General features: G+C 48.5%; 1 protein-coding gene across 1 annotated transcript in view; it reads left to right on the forward strand.

Annotated features, from left to right (window-relative positions):
- LOC146207635 (uncharacterized) overlaps positions 1 to 11562 on the forward strand; it is a 33920-nt gene extending 22358 nt beyond the window's left edge. Inside the window, exon 4 of the mRNA XM_084577089.1 lies at positions 11280 to 11562. Coding sequence (XP_084433215.1) covers positions 11280 to 11520 — 241 coding nt within the window. The 3' untranslated portion in view covers positions 11521 to 11562. The remainder of the gene's footprint in view (positions 1 to 11279) is intronic.
- The last annotated feature ends 263 nt before the right edge of the window (positions 11563 to 11825 follow it).

Genomic DNA, 11825 nt, shown 5'->3' on the forward strand with positions numbered 1-11825 from the left:
GTACTAAGGAACGAAACCTGTCGGGTGTATATTTTTAAGAACGCGTGGTGGGCAGTTTGTTGATTTTAGTTGTTTTCTTTTTTGTCACTTATTAGAAATGATTGGTTTTTCTTCTCAAGATATTAAACTATAGTCCGAGGGTAGTACAGCATGAGGAGGAGGAGGAGGAGGAAGATGAGGAGGAAAAGCAGGGAGGTTAACCCGTAAAGAAACCGATTTGCTACCCTGCACTGGGGGAAAGGGTGGAGTGAATATAAAAGTTGTGACAGAGGGATGGGTGAAGTTAGTACAGTCACATCAGAGCACGTCACAGTCATATCACGTATAATGTCACGGCACAATCATAGCCTTTCGATTAGGCCTGTGCTTTTCATAAAGCGGAGCAGTGCCTGGGAGGCCTTCACGGCAGACGATCGCCGTGGCCAGAGACCAAAAATCTTAATTTCAGTCAATGGGCGTCCATCTAGACGCTCCAGCGCACGGCATAAACACTGTCTTTCCTCACTGCATATGGGGCACTCACAAAGAATGTGGCCTATATTCTCGTCGCACCCAGAGTTTTGTACATGCAAGGCTGTTTGCCATACTATCATAAAAGAATGCGAGTTTCTGAATACTACACCAACCCACAGGCGGCACAACAAAGTTTCTTCACGTCGGGGTAGGCCAGGTGGAAGCCGCAGCTTCAGGTCACGGTCTCCAGGGATTTTAAGCGGCAGTTTGCAAACTGGCCATATCACATACCACAGCATGAATATTGCAGTTTACTTTGGGCAAAGGACGATACAAAGACTAATTTATGCTGCAGTCATTTCAGCAGCGATTTACGCCGAACTTTGCTAAGTAACTTTTATTTATTTATTTCAGCTTTCCTTCGCCTATTCGCTTAGCATCCGAGAAAGAGGATGGCGGGGAAATGGGGGAGGGAAGAGGATGCATGGTTAGCGATCGCAGTCAAACGCGTCCTTTGTTCTCATTCCCCTTGAAAGTCTGACAGCTGAAAAGTTCTCTTGTCGCATTGTGCGGGTGTACAGCCTTTATCAAAAGTTTACCAGCCCAGAAGGTCTACTTCTGAGCCATACTACGTGGCTCGTAATGCATTCCCAGGTTTCCATACTTGCTGAAGGAAAGAAAAGTTCTCGTCCTACCTACCCTCTCCAATGGCTAGGATTTCCACGATTACTAGAGAAGTCATATTATTCGGCTTAAAAGCAAATCCTCTGGGCTGTAAACGTTTGATAAAGGCTGTACATACTAGAACATCGATTCGCTTGTGCTTGTTTCATATTGGCGGCTTCTGTATAGTGTTCATGCGAATAATCGCAACAAATTCATTGTTGCTTCCAATTAGAAGCGTTAATGTTTAACGGTTAATGTACAAACTATTTCGACCCTGGAAGGTAACACTGTGATGCGTGACATATTCCATTGTACGGCGGTGAGAAGAATAATTTTAGACACCCGGGATCTAAATTCGCCCTCAAGACAAGTACGCAGACGCTATTGAATTTCGGGCACATATAATTCTACTCTCTCTGACAAGAAATAGTTGTGACCTTGCTTGCGACGACTGCGCCATTTTCTTGGTCAGCGCAGAATTCCTCGGAACCTGCGGGAAAGCTTGGAGCTGTGGTGGCGTAATATCTTTGTAAAGCCCCTGCCTCGATGTAGTGAGCCTATTGTTGAATTATTCTATGATCTGTATATCAGTAATGGTTGTTCCTCAGAAAAGGAGCCGAACCATAATTCCTTGTTAGTATCATCATCATTGCCAGCGTAACTACGGCCACTGCAGGAGAAGGCCATTTCCGTTACCTCTTAAGTAAACTAGGTGCGGCCACCTATCCCTCCAACTACAGGGACCTAATCCCCGCGAACTTCTTAATCATATTCGTCCGCCTGAGTTTTGACCACATATATATATTATCGTGCACGTTAGTACAGCATCGGGCCATCGGCGATTGGGAGAAGGGGGTGGAGCATGCTTTAAGGTTACTGTGGCGTCGAAAGGATGTGATGGCATGACAAGACGCAAGATGAAAATACAGCGCACATGCCGTTTTTCTCCAGGGAATCTGGTTCAGCTTTTGAACAGCACTGTTCCGCTTCTTCTGACCGCTATGTGCGAAACGTCGACTGTATATTTCATCTAGACACGGTCCTTTTGTTCTCCCCGCTGATGTACTGTCGGGAAAAAATGGACTACGTAAACTGCAACAGAAGCGCATAACTTGCGTATAGGCCTGTAGACTCGCGGGCCATGTGTTGTAGCGAAATAAGGTGAGAATCCCTTTACATCTTGCTTCTGTTCCAAAACCGCCAGGTGTGCGGTCCAGAGACTTTTGTCCCCGATAGTGTACACTCGTTTGTTCCCGTATAGAACTCGCACGTGTGCACAACAGAGTGAAAATCGCCAGTTCAGTCCACTAATGTATTCTAATCTTTGTACGTCAAGGATTTACCAAAATGGTGGTTCTAGTTCTTACATTCCTGACAACACCCTCCATTTTACCATGCTGCCTTACTCTGTGGGGTGGCATTGAATTCTTTACTCACACACCAAGCAGATTCAGGTAATGCCCGGATTCTAGATCATCTCGGCTGACTTTACGAGAAGCTCCAGCTCATCCAAGTGCGTGATAGGGAACATATCTGGGACATGCACTTATATGTACTAATAAGGGGGTCCAGATCTCTGAATAGATATCGTAAACACGAGCCAAATAGTACTAGAGGGATCATATCTCCAGCCTAAAAACACCCTTTTTGATCCCTACCAAGCAGAATTTGCATTGTGTGTGCGTTTCTACTTGAAAGATGAGTAAAACGCTGGCAAGCAATACTTCCTGGCGAATAATTCACTACACGACGTTCGACATAGACTACGGTATTACTCTGATGAGCAAAAATTCATAAAATATTACTGTTTCGGCAGAGAAGTAACAAAGCAGCTACGGGTGTCTTTTCCACTTCATGTTTTAACCATTAACCATTGCATCGTAAAACTATGCTTGCGCGTTCTGCACGACGGAGGGCGATATTGAATATGTCGTGACCGTTGCATATTCGCCATCACTTGTGGCACGTCCGTTACAGCAGGAGCCCATGCAAGCAATGCACGAACATATGCGTGTGCGTCCTTGCCTCTGCGCTACTAGCGAACGTTTCGGCTTCGAGACTTCCACTCTGATTGAGAACAAAAGGGCGCATTCCACGCTCGTGGCTTACTGCGTGCGCGGGCTCCGCGTGTCTATCTTCTTGTACATTGTACTGTTCAACGTAATGTGATGCTTAAATGACTCCAGCTTGACTGAGTCTTTGCAGTGCTTGACTGTGAGGCTGTTTCGCTGCGCGTATCACGCGTTAAAAACAACAAAAAAAGAGGTGGATATGTAGAGGAGAAGGAAAACTATTTACTGAAGGTCAGCACTAAGGCCCAGCGCAAAAGAGGACTTGCTCCTCCAAGGCCCATTGGTCATCTGCCGCGGCTGTCAAGTACTCCGGGAAATAGGGGGAAGAGGGTGGGGGGTGACGGAAATGAGGAGAGGTAATGACATTGTTGTATGAGTTTATAATGTGCTCTGTATCGGTCCTGATCTCTGGACAGCTCGGGAAGTGAGCGTGTCTCAGGACCGGGAAAGAAGAATAGAAAATGGACATGTTGGTGCGAAGCATGGAGATGATGGAGATTTCGTCCTAAAAATTCACAGAGCTATAGCGACTAGCACACGGCTTCGGAATCTGTGACGTCATGAGCACGCGTGTTGTCTCGAGGATGTTTTTTTGGATTGAAAGTGGCACGGCTCTTAACTGCTTTACTTTTAGTAGCCCTTGAGCCGATATGAGGCTATCTATACACAACTACACAACTACACAACTGTATGCGATGAACAAAGGGCCGTAGCTCCCAAATATATTCACAGACACACGCCGAGAACTGTGCTACCTACTTATTTGAGCCTTCCTTTCGCACTGTCGTTACTATAGGAAAGTGGCAGTGCCCCCCCCCCCCCCCTCCCCGCTCCCGTTCCTTACAGATCGAAAACGCGGAGGAGAGTCAAGTTGTGGAGCACCTCATCTTCGTCTAAAATCAAAGTTCTCACATACAACATGCCCCCGTGCCGGTTATTTCAAAGCGCTGCTCGTCTCACCGCGAGGAAGAAACAAAAATAACAAAACGAGCTTTTTAACAATTCGGTGGGACCTTTTCTTAACGGCAGGCTGTATACGCCTCGTACAAAAACCGATTGGCAACGAGGCCTACTTAATTTTCACCATCAACGTCATCCGGTTTCAAGTCTTCATGCGCTAGGTTGCGCTACATTTCTTTGAGATAATTTTCTGAGGCCTTTGGCTCTGTATTCTTTTCTTTTTTTTTTTTTTCTGCTCTGGCTCATAGTGAGGTGTTGGGGCAACCAATGAGTCATGGGAAAACTTGCAGAGGCAGCTTCGGTGGCAGGAACTACGGAAGCGGTTTGGATAACAAAGCGAGGTATACTTAACAATCGACGCTACGAGGCGCGCATACGTATACCGCAGTGACCTCTATTCATGGAGCCCACGCAACAGCGCGGCCTTTTCTTCGCGGACTGAAAGCACAGACCGCGCTTTTGGCTGCTGCTTTGCGACGCATGATTCGACACGCGAAGCGGATTAGAATCGTGAGTGCGGTAACTATACCCGGCTCAACAGCGCCTTCACTAGTCAAACAAAGTTAGCTTAACGCGCCTTCAATGACAACGTGAATGGACGACCTTACAATTTTTTTTCCTTTTTTTGAAGACTCCGTTCTCGGCTGCTGCTTTCTGCGGACACTGCGGAATCCGTCTCGCGCTACGACAGATATGCGCCGACTGCACATCATCATCATTATCATCACCATAATCACCATCATCATCATCAGCCGGACTATACCCACTGCAGGTCGAAGGCCTCTCCCATATTTCTCCAATTAACCCGGTTCTGTGCTAGCTGCATCCACTTGACCCCTGCGAACTTCTTAACCTTATCCTCCCACCTAACTTTCTGCCACCCCCTGCTACGCTTTCCTTCCCTTGGAATCCACTTTGTTACCCTAAGCGACCATCGGTTATCCTCTCTCCGCACTACATGTCCTGCCCATGTCCATTTCTTCTTCTTAATTTCTACTAGAATGTCGGTAATTTGAGTTATTTCTCTGACCCACTCTGCACGCCTCCTATCTCTTAGTGTTACCCCGCCGATCGCACACTGATTTTAAAAAATAGTTTGAAATAATGGGACTTCGGATGAGATAGGAGGACACGACGAGGTGAGAGAGAGAGAGAGAAAGAGAGAGAGAGAGAGAGAGAGAGAGAGAGAGAGAGAGAGAGAGAGAGAGAGAGAGAGAGAGAGAGAGATTTATAGAGTGGCTAAAGCTTTTATAACTTGAGAAAGCACTACTAGCTTGTCTAGTTTATCTTGATGGTAGATGTTATAGGCGCTGTCGCCGTCTTCTCGCTAGCACTTTCATAGGCACGCTAGCGAGGAGGACCGTGATGTGTGTAGCCCAATTTGCCACGAAAGACATTGCTATGAATTCCCGCTTTTACCACGTTATACGAATGTGGCTGCGTGGCGTCTAGCTCGGAATTCAAGGATCCTGCAATGCTGGATTCCTATCTGATGCTCTTAGCTCAGTGACAAAGCCCGAGGTGGCAGCACTTTCCCATTCGACGATGCAGGGGATGGTGAGCCGGCCCCACGCGAGGTAGCGCTTTCGCATTGAGAATCAGGCTCCAGACCACATTCCAAAATGCAAATTGCGAGAGATGCATGTTCGTTGGTTTTTGTAGACACATAGCGACAAACGCACGTCGCGTATGCGCGTTTTAATGAATATATCAATTCCAGTGGCAACATAAAATTAGTTTTGTCGAAATATGGTGCCAGTGTGCAAAAATGGATCAGGGGTCCCTCAACGGTGCTATTACCGCCTTTATTTCGTTCCCCTCCGTTTGCTGTTATTTGACTCAAATGGAAAACAAACAAACATGTGCAAACAATCACGACTGATGTACTATTTTGGCACTCGCCTTCCGAACGCAAAGCAAAAATGTCGGAGTGCAATCTTTTTCAGCAATGTCCCAGCGAGGATAGATAGATTCTCACTCATTTTCGAATGACAAACTACGGCGGAATGGTCTTGAAATAGAGTATCTGTCACAGCACTATCTGAAAAGGAACGCTTGTGAAATGTCACATAAATGGGCGCCCATTGACTGGAATTAAGATTTTAGGTCCCTAGCCACGGTGATCGTCTGCGGTGAAGGCCTCCCAGGCACTGCTCCGCTTTATGAAAAGCACAGGCCTAATCGAAAGACTATGATTTCGCTGTTATGTTACGTGATATGACTGTGACTTGATGTGGTGTGACATGTCTGTCATGTGACTGTACTAACTTCAGCCATCCCTCTCTCACAACTTTTATATCCACTCACCCCTTTCCCCCAGTGCAGGGTAGCAAACCGGTTTCTTTTACGGGTTAACCTCCCTGCCTTTCCTCCTCCTCCTTGGGAAATATCGCATCCGCATACATAGGCCCGTGCGAAAGGCTATCAGGACCACAAGCTCCTTAGAGGTGCAACTGGTGGTCACTCGTCAGGTTAAGAGCTCAGTGCACAAGACTGCTTCATTGCTTCGTGGTTTTGCTAGGCTAGAACGAGCTTGAAAAGAACACCCCCTGTCCACCGATTATGTACCAACATCTTCATTTGAGGATTGTCACACAGAATGAGTCGTAAGCGCTTCAGCTTTCAAGTTAACTGTTATAGGGAAATGCTCAGGACGTGATAAAAAATGTCTAATAGTGCCTATGTCTTACAGGGATCGCCTCATCTAACCACGTCTCCTTAGGCTCGTTATTCTGACTTCGATCTCCACAAATGTGGCCTCGATCCACCGGCCAACGGAAGAGATGCTGACTTCGCTTTCCCATCACCCGTCCCAGATAGTTTTTCCCCCTCATGGTTAATGCTGAGGAAACCTACCCACCTTTTCTTTCCGCTCCTGCCATTTTTCGTACGTCCAAGTTCCTCTACACCTGCGAGCTGTCTTTCACGAGGTAACAAGCAAGCGAAAATATTCTCTACATTGTTTTCCTCTGGTGCCAAGGAGCCCCGATTGTCAAGCAATGACGTACTACACGGATATAGCATAACTGAAAGAAAGTACCAGTGTGGAGAATCACACCGAGGTTACCAGCGCGAACATCACCTCTAGTTTTGCGCATGTTTACTACGTCTAACCCAACGCGACGCTCAAGAGCTTGTCGAAGCGATCTGTCACTTTCGCGTGACGTCAGAGGCACAACGAAATCGAGACGTAGCAACAGCGGCTCTTAACTCGGCGGGAAGCCACCGCCGTAGCCGCGCCCACCTACGGCGCGCCGCGTATCACTTGGACACACGGAGCGAATGCGTTGACATCGTGATGCAATATTTTCGCATCGCTCAGCGACGGGTCTACGAGCGCGGCAGCGGCAGGGGAAGAGAGTAACCAAATCCCTGGCCGAGGATATTATATATTCGCAAGCCGCTCACGGCAGCAGCGACGGTGGCAGGCACGCAACCAACGCAACTCCTTTGACTCCGTTGTTTGCTGTCGCGTCGTAACACAAGTCCTCTCGCGGTGAGGACGCTGCGAGCGGATTGTCGCTCGCATTGCCGGCAGGACGGATGGACGGAAGGAAGCCTACGTAATCAGCGCGGTTGGTTCGGGAGGGTGACATCGTGCGTGGTATACCTGGTAGAGGTGGTGGCGGCGGGTTTTCTTTAAAGCGGCGAACGTCAGCAATTTGTGTTTTCCTTTCCATTCCGAATTTAAGGCCACCAGCTCGCCCGCTTGCTAGGTTCGGGACGAGTCGAGAAGGACGCGAGCTCATCGTCGGTTTAGCGACGTTGGTTCTGCATAATACCGCGTGGATCTGCGGCCCTTCATTCCCCGGACGACGGGTGGAGGGAGAGTGCGAGCGTCCGGACAAAGAGAGGGGCTGTACACTGAGCGCGTGACCGGAGTATTTGACGCGCCCGCTTTTTTTAAGGGCAGTAGGTTCACGAACGGAAGTGCGACCTACTATGTGCCAGTCAATATGGTAAACAGTCGTGCCTCGCCGGAACCCCTTTCTCTTTTATTGCTTTGCTCTCTCTCGCACGGCGTCGTCTTTTCGTGACTCGGCGTCGGAGACGAGTAGGAGCAGCCAGCATTGGCGGCCCGCTGCTCAAGCCGTGCGACTGCGGCGGGCAGCACTGTGACGCCGCTGTCAATCACGGAGGGCTTTCGCAGGCCGCGCTGACGCGAAGCATCGAGCCGTGCGCGTGCTCTATCTGTTGCTGCTTCTTGCAGATAGGAAGCGGCTGCTTGCATTCCGCCGCTGCTCCTGATCTTGCTACTGCGCCACCGAGTAGAGCTTGACTCACACCGGGTAGGGCTTTTCGGCGCCGCTGATAGGCAGCAGCGAGGTTGGGGTTTGCTAATTTGGAGAGTTTATGGTGTATAGCTGGGGGACTCCGGACGTCATATAGTTTCTGATGAAACACCAGTGTACTACTGATCTTTATGAGCACCCGATAAAGTGCTGAAATTATCACTGGTTATCACTATTTGTAACCTACAAGCTGTTGACGGAACCTTGTCACCGTTTCTCTCACTGATAATTACTAATGCAGAGCAAGGTGTGTCATATGCATTGAAGTGCTCCATGTGAACAAGTCACATAGAGCTCTGATGTGAACACGTTTGATACTTATGCGAAATTTCTAATCGCCTAAATAACTGCTTTTCTTCATTCACTTCCGATGTCTATGCCACATGCGCATTGTAACATCAGAGAGAGAAATAAAGTATCAGAAACCAGAGGTCAACACAGCGAAAGTTTCACGATGAGCAACCCAGCCACGTGCAGATAGATTGAGGCAAGGAGGAAGGAGGAGGAAGATGAGGAGGAGGAAAGGTAGGGAGGTTAGCCAGTGAAAGAAACCGGTTTGATGCCCTGCACTGGGGGAAAGGGGGTGAGTGGCATTGAGGCAAAGATTTCGAGGAAGACATGTATGTACAATTACATACTTCTTTAATTTTTCACACATATTCCTTCGAGAAACACTCTACTAACAGTTCTTGACTGTCATGAAGGAAGCTTTTTGGTCGGAGAAATGAAGAGAGCAATTAAGTTATTGGGAAGTTGCGGGAGGCAGCGCGTGGGCCCATGGGAACGTTGCGCGGCGAAGAGATAGCAGCCACTGACTGATGCCGCTGACGGCGCTAGCGAGTCAAGAAAATGTAGCTTTGCGTTTCAGTTTCGGATGCACGCACCGTGATCCGCTGATAGCGAGCCGGCGCTTCGGCAACCTAACACCGTCGGGAGGAGGAGCGCGCGCTGCCTCGGCTGTGGAGCTGGTTACGAGGCACGACGGCTACGGCGACGACGACGCGAAACGCAGGAACGGGCGCCAAAGAGCTGCGCTCTAAAATTCACTCGGTATACAGCCTTAATATATTACGATAAGTCATTTGATCAAGGCAAGCCTCAGCCGTCGTGTAGACATTTCGGAACAAGGGAGTAACCATACGCAAGGAGCAGGCAGAGACCGTTTGTAAGGAGCAACCATAGTCCTCGCTAGATAAAGATATAAAATTCATACAAAAATGGGTGTTGAAACTTGAGACATGATCTCTCCAAGGCTATTTATGGCTTGTTTAAGGAAGGTATACAGGGGCCTGGATTGGGGAACAGTTTATGACGAGTTAATGCAGAATAGTTTTGGAATCCAAGACGCGCTGTTGTTATTGCCTTGCTTAGTAATCTAAGAGACAAACTGTAAAGCCTAATCAATGACTCAGAGAGAGAGAGGGAGAATAAACTTTGTTTATACAAGGTAATTACGCGGGTGGTTTACCCAGGTCCAGGAAACCATTGGCGAATACCGATGCGCCCTTCAGCGCCAGCTGACCGATCAGCTGGCGCTGAAGGGGGAGCTCTGTGTGAGCCAGCTTCGCCTCCCACTACTCATGGCTCATTTTCTGTAAACCGTATGATTTACGCTGTTCGGGGCAGTTCCAAACCATGTGGAGGATGTCGGACACCTTTCCGCAAGCCGGACATGCATTTGTGGGGTATTGCGCGGGCCAAATCTTATTGTGTCAGGTTGGGTTTGGTAGTGTGCGGGCTTGCATGTTTCGCCATATTCAGAACAGTGGGTTTAGAAATTAAGGCGCAGGAAATTAAAGTAGTGTTCAAAAGCCTCGGAAGGAATGGGTAACGAGGCTCTGGATGTGGCAAGGAGATGCTTCTACTTAGGGAATGTAGTGACCACAGGCTTAAGTCATGAAAGTGAAACAAATAGAAGAATGGGATTGGAGGGGCGCGCATTCGGCATTTTCTCAGGCTATGAATGCTACTTTACCAGAATCCATGAAGGTAAAAAGTACAAAACTGCATCTTCCCGCAGTACTTACCCATATGGCGGAAACGTGGAGCCAAATGAAAATTCTGTAACTTAAACTGAGGACAGTACAGCGAGATGTGGAATGAAAAATGAGAGGAATAGCGTTAAAAAACAGAAAGCGAACACAATGCGTCCCGGAACAAACTTGACCTAATGACATTCTAGTCAAAATCCATAAGAAAAAAACTACATGGACAGGTCACGTAAACCGAAGGCAAGATAACTGGTAGTCTCTACGTATGACAGACTAGACTCCGAGGAAAGGGAGCAGTAGCAGGGAGCGTCAGAAAGTCAGAGGGGGGATCAGATTAGGAACTTTGAGGGGATTAGGTGCACTGGGAGTACAGGAATATGACGAACTCTAGCTTTGATTAGCGTGTACGTCCATTTAAACCTTTTTCTTTCTACCGTCCATGAATTTGGTTCTTGAGTGCTTGCTAGTAGCCCATTTTATACACGATCACTAAAGCTCTACCTATATGCCTTATTGTTGGTTGGTTGGTTTGTTGGGTTTAACGTCCCAAAGCGACTTAAGCTATGAGAGACGCCGTAGTGCCGGACTCCAGAAATTTCGACCACCTGGGGTTCTTTAACGTGCACTGACATCGCACAGCACACGGGCGTCTTGCTTTTCGCCTGCACCGAAAAGCGGCCGCTGAGGCCGGGATTCGATCCCGCGTCCTTGGGAAGAGTAGTCGAGCGCCGTAACCACTGCGCCACCCCGGCGGGGCGTATGCCTCAGTGTGTCGAACAGTTAACAAGTTGGAATTTACTCATGGACGGTCATCGCCACTGCTGCGGTGGTGTTGCTATGTGCAGGTCCTCGGCCCGGTTACCCTTCCCATCGCGAGGTCCTTCGAGCAGCGCAGCGTCGGCATCAGCGGCGGCAGCCGCTTCGGCAGCCGCCGCTTCTGCGGCCACTTCCTATGTGCCCGTGTCCGTGCTCCTGCCGAATCAGCCCCAGAGGACCTCGGAGGCGCGAACCATCACGGTGCCTCCGGGGCATAGAGCCATCATCGTGCCCATCGAACAGGAACAGCAGGACGCGTCCAGCAAATGAACCGAGGCATCCACAGTTCTCCATTTCGGCACGGCTAAAGGAAAAGGCAAACATTGTTTTGCTCTTGTTTTTGTTTTGTTTTTTAAGTTCGTGAATAAACAGGCGCAGTTTGTAAAATACGTTGACGCATTTGCCTGAGCAAATTATTCTGAAATTAGTATTTCTTCATGCTACGTTCGTACAACGACACGCCGTGGCAGCTCGTTGTGTTCTGTGTCGTATGGCTGTTGAACACGTAGGCTGGAGTTTAATCCCTGCCGCGATGACTGCATTCTTTCGGCGGCGAAACGCAAGAACGCCAAAGT

Source organism: Amblyomma maculatum, chromosome 1 (assembly GCF_055883805.1).
Source record: "Amblyomma maculatum isolate TAMU_Amacu chromosome 1, ASM5588380v1, whole genome shotgun sequence".
Taxonomy (NCBI): Eukaryota; Metazoa; Arthropoda; class Arachnida; order Ixodida; family Ixodidae; genus Amblyomma; species Amblyomma maculatum.